This window comes from Pan paniscus, chromosome 19 (assembly GCF_029289425.2).
Source record: "Pan paniscus chromosome 19, NHGRI_mPanPan1-v2.0_pri, whole genome shotgun sequence".
In the NCBI taxonomy this organism is placed as follows: domain Eukaryota; kingdom Metazoa; phylum Chordata; class Mammalia; order Primates; family Hominidae; genus Pan; species Pan paniscus.
Genome location: NC_073268.2, coordinates 64,986,601 through 65,003,877, shown reverse-complemented (window position 1 = coordinate 65,003,877; position 17,277 = coordinate 64,986,601). Strand labels below are relative to the sequence as shown.

Sequence of the window (17,277 nt, the reverse complement as noted above, 5' to 3'; positions counted from 1 at the left end):
TTGTTTGTTTTTTTTTTTTTTGAGACGGAGTCTCGCTCTGTCGCCCAGGCTGGAGTGCAATGGCGGGATCTCAGCTCGCTGCAAGCTCTGCCTCCCGGGTTCAAGCGATTCTCTTGCCTCAGCCTCTCGAGTAGCTGGGACGACAAGCGCCTGCCACAACGCCCGGCTAATTTTTGTACTTTTGGTAGAGATGGGGTTTCTCCATGTTGGCTAGGCTGGTCTCGAACTCCTGACCTCAGGTGATCCACCCGCCTCCGCCTCCCAAAGTGCCGGGATTACAGGCATGAGCCACCGCGCCCGGCCCTGCGCGTTTTTGTTTGCATAAACTTAAAACGGGAAGAAATGCCAAAACACGGTAACGGAAATGACCCTATTTAAAATGTTGACTCCGTGGTGGCCGCCTTCCTTGATCCCGTCAGGCTGCGTGCATTAACTCATCTGGCTGGAGGTCGGACGTCTTCGCGTGGGACGGCGGGTGTGCGGCGGGCGCCCTGGGGTCTCTGGCTGGACTCTGGCCGGGACCTTGAGCTCGCTCCCGCCAGGCGCAGGCTCCCTCTGCTCTCTGCCTCCCTCCCTCCCACGCCCGCTACTGCCGCCACGCCCGCTACTGCCGCCACGCCCGCCACACACCCCGTTCCGCTTCTCTCTGTCTGGGAGGGGGAGCGGGGTGGGGTGCGTGGGTTGTGGTGGGCTAGGGGTCTCGGGCGGGGGCGTGTCCCGAGCGCGGCCAGTCCGCCCCGCCGCATTGCCGGTCGTCTGGCGCCCCCTGCTGGCCGTCTGCCGCGCCCTCCATCCCGGCCCACCCCAGCCCTGCTCCCCTCCCACGCTCCGCCGGAGCCTCCCCTCCAGAGCGGACCATCACACACACCTGTCGCTTCCACCTAGTCCAGTGGGCTCAGCAGAGAAAGCAAGACAGTCCCTACCCCACGCAGAACACACCCACACAATGTCCACCCCACCCCTAAACAAGAGGTGGTTCTCCACCGGAGCCCCGGAGGAACACGCCCAGCAGGGCGACAATAAGACCGCCAAGAACGATTCAAGCTCCTCGGAGGAGCATGTTTCCTTGTTTATCCACAGAGGCTGGCACAGTCAATCTGGGGTTCCCCTCCCTTTCTTTAAGGTCGTGCCTAGGAGCTGTGCAACGCCAGCCCTTGAGGAGGAAGCCATCTGTTTCTGGAGTCACCCTCCCCGCCACGTATATGAGACATATCCTTGATTGTCCGTGAAATCAGGTGGTCCAGGGCCAGGTTGGTCCATAGAGGTAGGTGTAAGACATCCTCTGCTCCTGCCCAAGGGTCTCCTCGTCTCTGGAAGCTCTTTCTGCTGCTTGGTTTGGTGCCTATCATGGGAGTTTTCGTGATCCTTGCACACCACCATCCCTCTCTGGAGTCTCACTGCCCTCCCAGGGACCCTGAGCAAGACGCAGGGCTGTCTCGGATTTACAGAGGTCTGTCCTATCCCCATCTTTTCCCTTCCCTTCCCTTCCCTTCCCTTCCCTTCCCTTCCCTTCCCTTCCCTTCCCTTCCCTTCCCTTCCCTTCCCTTCCCTTCCCTTCCCTTCCCTTCCCTTCCCTCCCCTCCCCTCCCCTCCCCTCCCCTCCCCTCCCCTCCCCTCCCCTCCCCTCCCCTCCCCTCCCCTCCCCTCCCCTCCCCTCCCCTCCCCTCCCCTCCCCTCCCCTCCCCTCCCCTCCCCTCCCCTCCCCTCCCCTCCCCTCCCCTCCCCTCCCCTCCCCTCCCCTCCCCTCCTCCTCCCACCACCCTCCCCCTCCCTTCCCCCTCCCCTCCTCCTCTCCCTCCCCCTCCCGCTTTCCCACCCCTCTCTCCTCCCCTCCCCTCTCCTGAGGATATAAAAGAACTGAATAGACTTACAAAATGTCTAAATGATGGTTCAGTATGGTAAAGCTGTAAATTCCATCCAAATGAATTTAGGAATTTAATGCGATTGCAATCAAAATTTCAGAGAGTTTTTTTCCCCACAGATGTGGACAAAACAATGTAAAAGTTCATCTAGAGAACTGAGTACTTAAGGAACTATCACAAAAGAAGAATGAGAGGGAATGTCCACTGCCAGACACCAAAATGTGTTCTAAGGTGAAAGTGTTAAAACAGCATGTTGCTAGTGCCACTCCAGGCAAAATCCTCAAGTGCTCTAAGGGCTTGGGCAAGTACCTTGCTCTAAGCTAGCCCTGACTTTGTGAGCTGCCTAAAGGCATGAAAATTCCCAATATTCAAACACACTTCTGACAAAAACCAAAACAAGATCAAAAACACATCTGGAGCCCTGAAATGGGGTACAGGGACCCAGTTTATGATCCTTGATACAATAAACAGAATAGAAAATCCAGAAAGAGTCTCAAGTTTCTATAGGAATGCATTATATGCTATTATGGCATATCCCAGTGGGGAAAGTATAGATTATGCCACAAATGGTGCTGGGATAACTAGCTAATTATTTGGAAAAAATAAACACATATAGAAATCAAATTACAGATGGGTTTATTTAAATGGGAAATTAAATGTTCAATGTGAAAATTCATTATGTAGCAGGATATTCAATGGGAATGATACTTTTCTGGGTTTTTTTTGCCAATGGTGAGAGACCTGCCAGAACACAGCCTTGATCTCGCAAGTCATATGTGAGTCTCTGAAGACTTTACAAGTCTAATTTACAAGTTTAAATTCCAACCCAAAGCGTAGAGAGTCTTCATTTCCCTGCATCCTCACTGCTGTGAACTGAATCTGTGCCCCCCCTCAAAATTCATATGTTGAAACCCTGTCTTAGTCCGTTTTCTTGCTGCTGATAAAGACATATCCAAGTCTGAAAAGAAAAAGAGGTTTAATTGGACTTACAGTTCCACATGGCTGGGAGGCCTGAGTCATGGTGGGAGGTGACAGGCACTTCTTACATGGTGGCGGCAGGAGAAAATGAAAGGGAAGCAAGAGTGGAAACTCCTGATAAACCCATCAGATCTGCTGAGACTTATTCACTATCAGGAGAATAGCACAGGAAAGACCGGCTGCCACATTTCAATTACCTCTGCCTGGGTCCCTCTCATGACATGTGGGAATTCTGGGAGATACAATTCAAGTTGAGATTTGCATGGGGACACAGACAAACCATATCAAACCCTAATCTCCAATATAATTGTACTTGGATATAGAGCCTTTGGGATGTATTAGCTCCTAAGGGTGGTACCCTCATGATAGCTTTAGTGCCCTTTTAACAAAAGAGACAGCTTGCTTTCTCTCTCTTTGCTCTCTGCCATGTGAGGGAGCAACAGGAAGACAGCCATCTGCAAACCAGCAAGCTGACTTTCAGCAGATGCTGCTTCTCCTGGCACCTTGATCTTGGACTTCCTGGCCTCTAGAACTATGAGAAAGAAATGTTTAAGATTTCCAGTCTGCAAACCAGCAAATGGGCCCTCACCAGACACTGCCTGTCCTGGCACCTTGATCTTGGACTTCTCAGCCTCCAGAAATGTGAGAAAGAAATGTTTTAAGTTTCCCAGTCTATGAGAATTTGTTAGAACAGAACAAACTGACTAAGACACTCACTAACATGGTATATTACCAATCTCTTAAATTTTGCCAGTCTGATAGGTGAAGTTACTCATCTGTATACAGCCATTTCTTCTTCTGCGAGTCTCCTGTTCATGTTTCATGCGCATTTTAAACATCAAGTTGCTTTGCATTTTTATTGATTTATAGAAGGTCTTTATGTAGTCTGGAAAGTAATCCTGTATTTTTCATGCTTACTGCTACTCATCCTAATACTTTTGAGTGGATTGGTTGGACCCTCATTGGATGCAGCAAGGGACAGGAAGGCAACTCAGGCAGCAATCCATGGCAGGCTGACCAATAGCCAGTCACACAGGCAGATTCACCAAGTCAGCAGAAGAATTAGCTTTCCCTCCTTCTAGGCTTGGGATTCTCTAACAGTAGAGATGGCACTAAACAGGAGATGTGGGCAATATTTGGTCTGTTTACCCTGTGACTACATCATTGGCAGATAGATACAACAGACCTGCAGTCCCCAAGAATGTTTTGAATTTTTTTTTTTTTTGAGACAGGGTCCTGCTCTGTTGCCCAGGCTGGAGTCCAGTGGTATGATCACGGCTCATGCAGCCTCGACCTCCCAGGCCCAAGCAATCCTCCCACCTCAGCCTCCTGGGTAGCTGGGACTGCAGGTGTGTACCACCACACCTGGCTAAGTTTCCCAAAGTGCTGGGATTACAGGCTTGAGCCACCGTGCCAGGCCCAGTTTTGTATTTTTATAGAGGTGTGTTTCGCCATGTTGCCCAGGCTGCTCTTGAACTTCTGGGCTCAAACCATCTGCCCACCTGGGCCTCCCAAAGTGCTGAAATGACAGGCATGAGCCACTGTGCCTGGCCATCCCAAGAATGTTTGGAGTGTTCAGGGTCAGTGCAGACTCCTGTTAACTCCCTAAGTTCATCCCATTATAAGTTCACCCCTGGACATTGCACAAACGCTTCTCAGATTCCTCCCAGATCTTACTTGCCTCATTTGCATGTGGTTTATGGTATTGGTGACACGAGGGTCCTAGAATGAAGGTAATCTGTAACAATAGCTTCACGGTTCCATGTGCTGGAATAGTAATTGCATTCTAGGCTCAGCCATGCTTGTGGTTACACAAACATCAACACTTTGCAACCTCCTCCTCCTTATCTTGTGTGTCTGTCAAGCATCTCCTCAGAGTTCATTGACTTCAGTGATTTGATGTCTACTAACTAACCCGAGATACTTCCCTCCTCTCATAAATAGTTTTACTGTATGGGCTGAATGCAATGCAGTGTCTCACACCTGTAATCCTAGCACTTTGGGTGGCCGAGGGGGACGGACCACCTGAGGTCAGGAGTTGGAGACCAGCCCGGCCAACATGGTGAAATGGTGCCTCTACTAAAAATACAGAAATTAGCTGGGCGTGGTGGCAGGCGCCTTTAATCCCAGCTTCTCAGGAGGCTGAGACGAGAGAATTGCTTGAACTTGGGAGGTGGAGGTTGCAGTGAGCCGAGATTGAGCCACTGCATTTCAGCCTGGGGAATGGGACAAGATCCTTGTCTCAAATAAATTAATAAATAAAATAAAATAAAATAAAGGGCCAGGGGAGGTGGCTCACGCCTGTAATCCCAGCACTTTGGGAGGCTGAGGCGGATGGCTCACGAGGTCGGGAGATCAAGACCATCCTGACTAACACGGTGAAACCTCGTTTCTGCTAAAAATACAAAAAATTAGCCAAGCATGGTGGCCTGTGCCTGTAGTCCCAGCTACTTGGGAGGCTGAGGCAGGAGAATGGCGTGAACACAGGAGGTGGAGCTTTCAGTGAGCCGAGATTGCGCCACTGCACTCCAGCCTGGGTGACAGAGCAAGACTCCATCTCAAAAACAAACAAACAAACAAACAAACAAAAAGATTCAGCATTATTTTCCAGGGTTAATAGATTTGTTCAAATAACTAAAACCGCATTAAACAAAAATGTCATTGGACAACAAATAAGCAATCCAGACCAATATGGTCACAGTCGTTGTGAAGACGAGAAAACTTCATCTTTATTGCATTTTCCCAGGTAGCGCAGTGCACTGTCCTCTTTGAAACACACAGCTCCTGTCCTCCTTTCAAACACATGTCCTCTTTAAAGTAACATACAAACCTTTCAATACAAGCTAAAAAATTACGTCTGAATTCTCACAGTTCAATAACAAACACTCAACATCAAATAAAAATTTATTTTTACAAGAATTTCGGGGAAATGCCACCTAGCTATAAATATAATAGATATATTATGTAACTACTCTAGGTCATAACAGTGCTCCCTTCAGCAGCACATGTAATAACAGATAAAAAGATTTAAAAATAAAACTTTTAGGATAAAAAGAATCCTCTCTTACAAATGAAAACAGAATGATATCTATGTGTATATAACAGGTGTAACACCCATCACACAACTTCATAAGAACAGTGTCTTTTAAAAAATACTTGTATTTCTAAACTAGTTAAATAAATGTAGTAATAATGCCATGCCCATCATTTTCAAAATAAACAAATAAAATGTATAGTATATATTGGACATGTTAGTATATATGGAAGGCATGTTAAAAATCACAACTGAATTCTCACAATTCAGTAACAAACAGTAAACAGAAAATAAACATTTCTATTTACAGGAATGTAGGGGAACTACCACCTGGCTATAAATATAATGGATATATTAGGTCGGTATCATAGATAACAAGAGTGCTCGCTTCAGGAGCACATTTAATAATAGAGAAAACGATTTAAAGAGAAAACATTTACGATAAAAAGAATCCTCTCTTAAAAATGAAAACTCAATTATATTTATGTGTATATAACAACCGTCAGAGAACTCTACAGGAACAGCATGTTTTCAAAACTCCAAAAACCCCAAACTATTTTAAATCAACCTAGTAATAATTCTATGGCCAACATTTGAAAAATAAACCAATAAAATGTACAGTATCTATTAAACTATCTCTTAAAATCCTATGGCAGTAATTTCATATTTTACAAAGAATTCCGTGACAATCTGAGTGCCTGCGCTGTGCCTTCAAATGCTCTGGACTGTGGCAACCAAGTCCATAGGAAACAGGAACTCCAGCTTCCAGCCCAAGGGAGGCTGGGATTCAGCAACGTGAAAAGGGAGGTTTTGCCGCAGGAAGGGGTGGAACCAGAAACACCCCTGGTTTCTCACTTTCCCTCCACTGACTCCTAGAAATACCTCCATGGCTCCTAGGAGGAAAACCTGGTCACTCTATTTTGCCCTTTCTAGAAGAGTCCAGCTTCTTCTAGATGATCTGCACAGGAGGCTCCTCTCTCCCTTCCTGGTGTCTGGCATTAGCGTCGCGATAAACTTCCTGCTGAAAATTCCCATCTCCCCTGGGCCCAGTGTTCTGGAAGTGAGAGATCCTCTTGTCACACGTCAAGGAGGGAGATCTCTAGATAGGAAGGTTATTCCCATCCCACGTCAATCCTAACTAGAGTTCAGAGCAATATATAAATCCGATTTTATCTCTAACCCTTTATTGTAAACCCTGATTCTGAACCATCATTTTTGATTCTGGTACTCACACTTTGGTGAGCTTGACTCCAAAAATCACTTAATATACCCAAGGTTAGCCCCAGTGATCTGCTTCATAGCAAGGACTTTGGGTGGGTCCACCCAGGGAGTACAGCACCCTTGGAGGACGTGGCTTTGGACTTCATCACACTTGGGGCCCTTTATATTGCTTAAGATCTAAACTTTTAACCATGCTACAAACATGTCTAACGCGACAACCTCAGGAACCAGCAGACCAGATTCCTAATCCCCAACCTTAATCTCTCAGGTTTTAGTCTAATGCTTGGTCCTAAATGTGGTTAGCTGCACAAGATGTCAACCAAATCTTCACTGAATCCTTTCCCCAAATCAGTAACTCAAGTGTATCAACCATAATGAACCTCCCTGGACCTAGGTAGTATTCTCATTTTTGAGAAAGAGTGTCACTCTGTCGTCCCGGCTGGAGTGCAGTGGCAGAATCACAGCTCACTGCAGCCCCGACCTCCGGGGCTCTGGTGTTCCTTCCGCCTCAGGCTCCTGAGTAGTGGGGACTAGAGGCGCCCACCAGGACGCCCGGCTAATTTTTGTATTTTTGTGGAGATGGGGTGTCGCCATGTTGACCAGGCTTGAAGCCGGATCAAGCAGTTGAGTTCCTTGGATTTTCTTATAGATGAGAATATTCTGCCTTTACCCTGGAGGATACACACGTACCTTCCCTCAGGCCGATGACCTCAGGCCTCCATGTCCCCGGAGCTCTAGGAAATGAGGGTGCGATCTCGGGCCCACACCCAGTGCTCTGGGTCATAAGCCTGGATCTGGAAAAACACACACCACTTGAGAAGCCAGGGATTCCCCAGGAAGACCCCTCTCTGCCCTCCTCCAGCCTCCAATCCACCCCATCCCTCCCCACCCCCACCTCCTCATATGGCCCCACCTACCTCCTCCATCTCCTCTGGGGAAACCCACGTCCTCCAGCGCATGGAACAGAGGAGCTGGTATCGAAGCTTATGGAACAAGGGTCGCTGGGAGTAGTTCTTCCCGTAGAGGAAGGAGAAGATGTCTTGTTTCGGGGCCTGGTTGTCCTCCTCCATGTCACTGGCCACGTAGCTGGGGAGAGAGATCAGGTTGCTGCTCAGGGGCCCCACCAGGAGGGACCCCTGCCTGAGGGCAGCCTCTCAGAGAGGAAGGCAGGGGACCTTCCTCAGCTCAGCACCAACAGCCACCCTGCAGAGAGCCCTGCCTTCCTCAGGAGGCCCCGCTGGACAGAGACCCGCTAAGGGCGCCTCTCACACCTTCAGGAAGGAGATGATCCAAGTGGTGGCTCTTGCTTGGAATCCCAGCACTTTGGGAGTCCAGGCAGGAGGATCCCTGGAGGCCAGGAGTTAGGGACCAGTCTGGGTAATATGGCAAGACCCCCTCTGAATTTAAAAACAACCCAAGTCTTATCCTAAGGATGTGTCCTGCCATCCTTATACAAGACAGATGACGTCACCTCATCCTAGTCCCCATCCCTGTTCCTCCCACACCCCCCTTCCTTGTCATGTATGCACACACCTGTCTTCCCCCTCCATCATAAGTGCCCCCAAGGACAGGAACTGACTGGTGTGTTTCTGTAAATCATCTCTCACCTACCAAAAGGCCACTAGAGGGCTTTGTTTATCTTGGTGCATTAATTCAACAAGCATTGCTGTGAACTCTCCCTTCCCATCCTTCCTATTCCCTGGCACATATGATGAACTTCATAAGGTTTTGTTGAATAAATGAATACATGAATGAATGAAGGAAAGAAGGAAAGATTTATCTTATAGGCAAATGCCATATGAATTATTCCATAGAGTCAATATAACATGAGCACTTGCAAAATGAAAAGCATTGTGCTGAGTGTTTCAGGAATACTTTGATATTTTGGCTGATTGGGTGGCTCATGTCTATAATACCAGCACTCTGAGAGGCTGAGGTGAGAACCCAGGAGTTCCAGAACAGCCTGGGTGACATAGCAAAACGTCATCTCTACTAAAAATCATAAAAACTGGCTAGACGTGGTGGCATCCACCTGTAGTCCCAGCTACTCAGGAGGCTGAGGTGGGAGCATCACTAGAGCCTAGGAGATGGAGGCTGCGGTGAGCTATGATCTGGCTACTGCACTCCAGCCTGAGGGACAGAGCAAGTCTCTGTCTGGTAAAAACAAAAACAAAAACTTTGATAATCTGACAAGACCCTGCCTTCAACAGGGGTCTACTCTGATGGGTTTGGGGAAAAGGAGGGCAGATAAACGAATCCAAAATGTCACATTATCCTAGGATGTCACTAAAGTGCTGTGGGCGTGCAGAAGCTGGAAGATCAGGGGAGGCATCGCAAAGGCTGTGGGGTTGAACTGACTTTAAGGAATGGGTCATTCCCTTCAGATCCACATGTGTGCAGGACACCCAGACAGAAAACACAAAATCAAAATGGAGTGGAGGGCATTTGGAAGGAGTGGCGAAAGCAAACAAGGAAAGATGAAGATGGTGGGCAGGTTTGGTGGTAGAAGGACTGCAGAGAGGGTTGAATTCGCCCTGTGGACCCGGGCCTCCATTTAAAGACAAATCAGCTAAGGAAGTTGTTCAGGTGGGCAGTGAAGAGGGGGTGGGAGCTGTGCTTTGGAAAGCTATTCAGGCAGCACTAGGAAGCCCCCTGGCTTGGGGCAGGACTCGCAGGAAGGCCCAGCAGGGAGTATTTGATGATGGATCTGTGTCATGCGAGGACGACCTGAATTTCTGCCTCTGTCATGGGAACCTGGAGAAGGAGGATGGAAAATTGCATTTGCTGTTGATATGGGAAGGAGAGAGACGAGAGAACCAGAAATGGCTGCTTGCTTGGGGAGCAGGGTCGTGTCCACGGCTTTCCTTTCCCCTTTGGACGGGTTTATGTTTCCTTTTGTTTGATTCTACTATTTGTCAACTGCATTTGTGTTTGTTTTTAGAAAGAACAGACTAAGAACACCATAGTATAATCTTATCGTTTTTATATACAGAGTAAAGAGGAGAAATAGGGTAAAAAAATAGATGGAAGGTTGGAATCCCACTTCGTCCACTGTCCCAGGGTGTTGGATATTGACAGGTGGGAAGAAGCAAACTACTCACAGAGCCAGGAAGAAATGAATGCGTTGGTATTGCCACGAGAAGAGGCCGGCACGGCTAAAATACGCTATGACCATAGCCAGGAGATACTGATGGAGAGAAGGGAGTAGAGAGAGAGAAAGGTTGGTCACATCCTGGAAGAGGAAGATGGTGGAGAGAAGGGAACAGGGGCTGGGGCGCGGTTGTCTATCACAGAAGGAACCTCAGTGTTGGGTGACTATGCTCATTGGGGGCTTGCGGGTGGAGAGTGTTCAAAGTCAGCTGCAAATCCAGGAAGTCAGAGGGAGGGAGGTCTGTGATGCTCCCATGATGATGAGCTCCAATGGGATCACTGGAGGGAGTGTGTCTAGGGCTGCTAATGTCAGGAGGATCTTGGTGAGCTGGGGCAAAGGACTGTCCCAAAGATCTGAGAGGATAGGGGTCAGGAGTTTCAAGACTGGCCCAGGGCCTGGATTCCAAAGGACCCTGTGCAGAGGCAGGGGCCACCCATCAACTATGCAACAGGCTACCAGAGCCCCGAGGGAGATGCTGACAAATTATGAGAAGACCTAGAATAGCTGGGGGCGGTGACTCACGCCTGGAGTCCCAGCTATTGGAGAGGCTGAGGCGGGAGGATCACTTGAGCCCAGGAAGCTGAGGCTGCAGTGAGCTATGATGGCAACACTGCATTCCAGCCTGGGCAACAGAACGAGACCCTGTTTCTGAAAAAATAAAAATCAAAACGTGGGCGCCCAAGAGTATGGAATCAGCAGGTGGGAGATGGTAGAGGGAGAGAGGAGAGAAACTGTGGGTTTAGACGCTGCACCCTTCCCCAGGACGTGTGTTAAAGCAGGAACACAGTTGAGTGGAGAACAACCTTACCTTGTCTGACACCCTCAGGTCTTTGTCCCAGGCCAGGAATTTTTGAACGACAGGATCCCCTGTGAAAAGAGAGCCTGTGTCAGGGTGAGAAGTGGAACAGGGTTGCCGTGGGAGCAACAGAGCAGAGAGGAGAACTGTGTTCCTCTGGGGGAAGTCTCAGGATTGTGGCCAAGGCTTAGGTGGATGGGAGAGGAGAGAAGGACTTTCACTGGGCAAGGAGGGAGGCTCCCGCTCTGAGATTCCCCTGAGGAGAGGCCGAAGGAGGCCTTTGGTGTCAGAGTCTACAGGATGAAGAGCTGTGAATAGGCCATGATGTCCTCCCATCAGACAGGAAGGGACCACCGCAGAAGTCATAATAGAATTCCCATCATTGCTTCCTGAGATAGTCACAGCTGGGTGTGCCCATGGCCTTGTTATCCCCCTCCACGGATGGAGACACTTAGGTTTAGAAAAGTCATCAAGAGACATAGAGTTTCAGAGGGTACAGCTGCAACCAAGCTTTCTTTTATCTTTTATTTTATTTTATTTTATTTATTTTATGACAGGGTCTTTCCTTGTCAACCAGGCTGGAGTGCAGTGGTGCAATCATAGCTCATTGCAACTTCAAACTCCTGAGTTCAAGAGATCCTCCCGCCTCAGCCTCCCAAAGCACCAAGATCTCAGGCATGAGCCACTGCACCTGGCCAGAAACCAAGCTTTCTTATTTCAAGTGCAGACCTTTATTAAGACTAGCCTAATCCTCTATCTCCTAAGCATCCTCCTCCTGCATGGAGCGCTCACCCCCCAGGAGGGCATATTCTTCTTCTTGGGAAAGTGTGATTATTGAAAGATTCCACTTTTTTAAAAGAACAGGGTTGGAGGTGCTTTTTGGGGTATCCTCCTACCAAGGAGCCTGTTGAAGGCCTCGTGGTGCTCAGGGAGCACGGAGGATGCTCGCTTTCGCTTCAGCTTCATCTTGAGCCCACACAGCGTCTCCACCACCCAGGTGTCCTCGGGCTCAGGGGCGCGCTCCAACTCCAGCTCCTCCTCCAGCTCCTCCTCGGATTCGTCTGACCATTCGCTCTTCCTTTTCAGGTCAAGGGATTGAGGCTGGACGCTGGGATCTATCCAAGCGGCTGAGTGAAGAAACCAGGCCATGGTGTCATGTTTCTGCCATTGATCACCTTAGACGCCCCGACCCAGGAACCTCAAACTACTCTTCCATCCTCCCAAGCCTCGCAGACTGTCAGCTTCTCCAAGCCATGTTTCCACCTTTCTCCTTTGCTGATCCCCATCTGCCTCTCCCTCACCTCCCCATTCTTCCAGCTCTCTGTCCTCAAAACATTTCCTCATCACAGATAAGAACTTGCAATTGGAGAAAAATGGAAACCTTCCCTTGAGCTCTGTCTGCTCTCTCTCTCTCTCTCTTTTTTTTTTTTTTTGAGATGGAGTTTCCCTCTTGTTGCCCAGACTGGAGTGCAGTGGCACAATCTTGGTTCACTGCAACCTCCGCCTCCTGGGTTCAAATGATTCTCCTGCCTCAGCCTCTTGAGTAGCTGGGACTACAGGCACGCACCACCATGCCCAACTCACTTTTGTATTTTTGGTAGAGACAGGGTTTCATCGTGTTAACCAGGATGGTCTCGATCTTCTGACCTCGTGACCCGTCTGCCTCGGCCTTCCTCTCTCATCTTTTGAGCACATCTCCTGACCCCCTTCATTGCTCCCCAGACTTTCTTTCCACGTGGCCATGCTTGGCCCCATTCCCTGCACCCTCCTTCCCCGATCCCTGGCTTCCTGAGTCCGGCATTTCTTTCCCCACACCCTACTCAGGTGCTTCAGATTCCCAGTAACTGGCCCCCTTCCCTCTCCTCAGTCAATCATCTCCCATCGCTGCTCCCTCCAGTCACCTCACCTGATGGTCCTGGCACTTCATCCACCACCACCTCGGGGGACCGCACCGTTGTGCTAGGCTGGGGGCTCTCCTCCTCAAACGGGGGGCGTGCTTGACCACTGGCCATAATCTCTCCCAAACACTTTGTTTCTGTCCACAAAACCTAGTCCCTGTTCTGTCCAAAGCCTTCTTCCAGACTCCGTTAGGACCCAGAAGAGTGCGTTTCTCTTCTAGAGGCTCGGGAGAAGTTAGGAGTGAAGAGCAGTTCTGAGAAGTTGCTGTTGTCCACCTGAACTCCCAAGCAACCAGAGTCCGGTCCCTCCAATCAGGAAAGTCGGAATCTCTGATGTCATCGGTCTTTCCAAACTGGCAACTAGTTTGAAGAAAAACACATGTAACTGCCAGACTCATCTCTTTTCTTGGAGATCCGGGGTGAACGGTATCTCCTGGCAATGTCCCAACCTCTGAGCATTGTCCAAAAGCATCCTCAGGGTCTCCACATTCCTCTTTTCCCTGTCCCAGCAGAGGCTGTGTCCTCTCCACTCTAAACTTGAGGGGGTGTTGGGCTCTCCTCCCCGCTTCTCCTTCCCATTTCAGAGTCTAGTCTGGTGAGAGAGGGAGGAAGGTGGAAGGAAATTTAGGGTAAGCAGAATGATGAGTCCTTCCAAGAGTGAGATTAACATATACAGGAGATCCTGGGTAAATTGACTTGTTGAATGGAGACGTTACGTCGAAGTACTCAATGTGGCAAAGCTTTTTTGCTGAATGTTTACTGATATTCACTATCCTGGATCCTATAGTAGGGGAACACGCATCCTTTGCTCTCAGGCATCTTTGAGTCCAAGAGACATTTTGAGGAATGAAAATCACAGGAGACTGTCCATGGGTTCGTACAGATTTTCAATGGTGTCCACAAGTTCAGGGCATCCATGGATCACCTAAAGCCTGCCCCTCCAGTTCAGCTAAGGAACTCTGGTCTATATATCAACTATTACAACATATCTATTTCACTTGACCCCAAAATTTGCCTACTATTTATGTATTTTATGAATAAAATATCCTGTGTATAAAAAGACTAAGGGGAAAAATCTCAGCCAGGCCCAGGGGCTCCTGCTCATAATCTCCCTCCTTTGGGAGGCCAAGGCAGGGCGTTACTTGAGGTTAGGAGTTCAAGATTAGTCTGGGCAACATAGCAAAATGTCATCTATACAAAATATAAACAAAGTAATCAGGAATCGTGGCACACACCTGTGGTCCCAGTACTTGGGAGGCTGAGGCAGGAGGATTGCTTCAGCCCAAGTGTTTGAGGCTGCAGTGAGCTATGATTGCACCACTGCACACCAGCCTGGAGGACAGAGTGAGACTCAGTCTCAAAAATATTTTTTTCGGAAAAAATAAAAATGTAAGAGCTGGATACTATCTCAGATACCATCCAAAGAACCTGTGAGTTCTGGCACAGCTTCCTAATGGGCTCCTAGGAGTCTCTCGCTGATGGGAAAGGCACAACTGAATGAGGAGGCAGATCCCGTCGCTGTGGAAGTCCAATTGTTAGGAAACTCTGCTTACGTTGAGTGGACCTTCGCATTTACGATGCTTTCAACCATCAGAACTGGTTGGATCCTTTTACAACAAAACAGAAAATCATCTTTCTCTCCTATTTAATAGGCTTTCAAACATTAGAAGATCAATATTCTGTTGCCATTAAAATTTCTCTTCTGTACCACGTAAAGTTCTGATTAATCACTCTTCAAGCCAGTTTTGCATATTCCTCTGTCTTCTAGGCACCTTCTGTAGACAGGCTACAATAAGGCAGCCATCTTAAATTATGTCAGTACATTGTCCAAAAATGAGCTAAACAGTTCAGGTTTCATCTGATATGTTCAGGGAAAAGCAAAACTATCACTTCTCCCCTTCTCTTTTCCTTCAGTGATGCAGGTTAATACAACAATGGCTGTAGCTATGCACCAAAGATATCATTAGAGTGAAACAGAAGGGCTTTATTGGCTGGCCTGGTGGCTCCTGCCTGTCATCCCTACACTTTGGGAGGCCAAGGCTGGAGAATCACTTGAACCCAGGAGTTGGAGACGAGTCTGAGTAACGTTGTGAGACTCCGTCTCTCCAAAAAAATTTAAAATTAGCCTGGTGTGGTGGCACACACCTGTAGTCCCAGCTAGTTCGGAGGCTGAGTTTGGAGGAGAAGAAGTGCTTTGCAAATACCAGCCTTTCAGCCTAAGGATCTCAACTAGGAACATTAAGATACAGATGCCAGGACCCAGCCCCACAGATTCTAATTCCAAAGGACTGAGGTGGGGGCTGATTTAACTTCATCATTGGAGTCCATTCAGATTTGGAACTCTCTGGGTGGGGCAGCGCAATAGAGATCCCGAAGAAAGCAAAATCACTCTCAAATGAAATGAGCAGGAAAGATTTTTTGAGCGAGGTAAGTAAGACCTGGGCCTCACATGGGAGGGCTGTCACCAGGCTTTGTATCCTTGGCTTAGTGGGAACTTTTGAAGCAGCCTCCAAGGCCCCTGTATGCTGGTCGACAAGCCCCCTAACATTGGCTCACAACTGTAATTCCAGCACTTTGGGAGGCCAAGGCAGGAGGATTGCTTGAGCGCAGGAGTGCAAGACCAGCCTGGGCAACTTGGCGAAACCCTGTCTCCACCAAAGTATAAAAAACTAGCCTGGGTGTGGTGGCGCCTGCCTGTACTGCCAGCTACTCGGGAGGTTGAAGTGGGAGGATCATTTGAGCCTGGGAGTCGAAGGCTGCAGTGAGGCGAGTTAACGCCACTGCACTCAAGCCTGGGTGACAGAGTGAGACCGCATCTCAATTAAAAGAAGAAACACTAAAAATTTTCACTGAGAATATAAAAGAACTGAATAGAGACTTACAAAATGTCTAAATGATGTTTCAATATGGTAAAACTGTACATTCTATCCAAATGAATTTAGGAATTTAATCCGATTGCAATAAAAATCTCAAAGAGATTTTCCCCCCCGCAGATGTTGACAGAACAATGTAAAAGTTTATCTAGAGAATTGAGTACTTAAGGAACCATCACAAAAGAAGAATGAGAGGGAATGTCCACTGCCAGACACCAAAATGTGTTCTAAGGTGAAAGTGTTAAAACAGCATGTTGCTAGTGCCACTCCAGGCAAAATCCTCAAGTGCTCTAAGAGCTTGGGCAAGTATCTTGCTCTAAGATAGGCCTGACTTTGTGAGCTGCCTAAAGGCATGAAAATCCACAATTTTCAAAGACACTTCTGACCAAAACCAAAACAAGACCAAACACAAATCTGGATCTGGAGGCCTGAAACGGGTTACAGGGTCCCAGTTTATGATCCTTGATACAATCAAGAGAATAGAAAGTTCAGAATAAACCCAAGTTTCTATAGGAATGCATTAAATGCTGTCATGGCATATCCCAGTGGGGAAAGTAGAGATTAAGCCACAAATCATGCGATCACAACTAGCTCATTATTTGGAAAACAGACATATACAAATCAAATTCCAGGTGGATTTATTTAAATGGGAAATTAAATGTTCAATGTGAAAATTCATTCTGTAGCAGGATATCCAATGGAAAGGATACTTTTCTGTTTTTTGCCACTGGTGAGAGAGCTGCCAGAACACAGCCTTCATCCTCAGAAGTCACAAGGCTCACACATCATATCTGAGCCTCTGAAGACTTTACAAGTCTAACTCACAAGTTTAAATTCCAACCCAAAATGTAGAGTCTTCATTTCCCTGCTCCTCAGTGCTGTGAACTGAATCTGTGCCCCCAAAATTCATAGGTTGAAACCCTATATTAGTCCGTTTTCATGCTGCTGATAAACACATACCCAAGACTGGGAAGAGAAAGAGGTTTAAATTGGACCTACAGTTCCACATGCCTGGGGAGGTTTCAGAATCATGGCAGGAGGTGAAAGGCACTTCTTACATGGCGGCGGCAAGAGAAAATGAAAGGGAAGCAAAAGCGGAAACCCCTGATAAACCCTTCAGATCTCCTGAGACTTATTCACTATCAGGAGAATAGCATGGGAAAGACCGGCCCCCACGACTCAGTTACCTCCCCCTGGGTCCCTCCCATGACACATGGGAATTTTGTGAGATACAATTCAAGTTGAGATTAGAATGGGAACACAGAAAAACCATATCAAACTGTAATCTCCAATGTAATGGTACTTGCATATTCAGCCTTTTGGAGGTAATTAGCTCCTAAGGGTGGTGCCCTCACGATGGGTTTAGTGCCCTCTCTCTTAGAAAAGAGCTTGCTTTCTCTCTCTTTGCTGTCTGCCATGTGAGGGAGCAATAGGATGACAGCCATCTGCAAACCAGCAAGCTGA

At 48.0% G+C, this 17,277-nt stretch overlaps 1 protein-coding gene across 3 annotated transcripts; it reads right to left on the bottom strand.

The window, feature by feature from the left end:
• Positions 1 to 2,481: 2,481 nt before the first annotated feature.
• SPDYE4 (speedy/RINGO cell cycle regulator family member E4) lies at positions 2,482 to 14,976 on the bottom strand. Of its 3 annotated transcripts, none has more exons than XM_055100898.2 (7): positions 12,949 to 14,976; positions 11,939 to 12,169; positions 11,055 to 11,113; positions 10,197 to 10,282; positions 8,013 to 8,181; positions 7,786 to 7,889; positions 2,482 to 2,820 (listed from the first exon to the last, which is right to left on the bottom strand). In XM_055100898.2, exons 1-6 carry the CDS (start codon positions 13,052 to 13,054, stop codon positions 7,830 to 7,832), a joined length of 711 nt encoding a protein of 236 aa, XP_054956873.2. In that variant the 5' UTR covers positions 13,055 to 14,976; the 3' UTR covers positions 2,482 to 2,820; positions 7,786 to 7,829. The 3 variants fall into 3 exon arrangements, with proteins under 3 accessions (XP_054956873.2, XP_003818127.2, XP_063454815.1); XM_003818079.7 differs by lacking the exon at positions 2,482 to 2,820 and adding an exon at positions 3,616 to 6,928 and having other exon boundaries at positions 12,949 to 13,218; XM_063598745.1 differs by lacking the exon at positions 2,482 to 2,820 and having other exon boundaries at positions 3,616 to 7,889; positions 12,949 to 13,234.
• Positions 14,977 to 17,277: the final 2,301 nt, after the last annotated feature.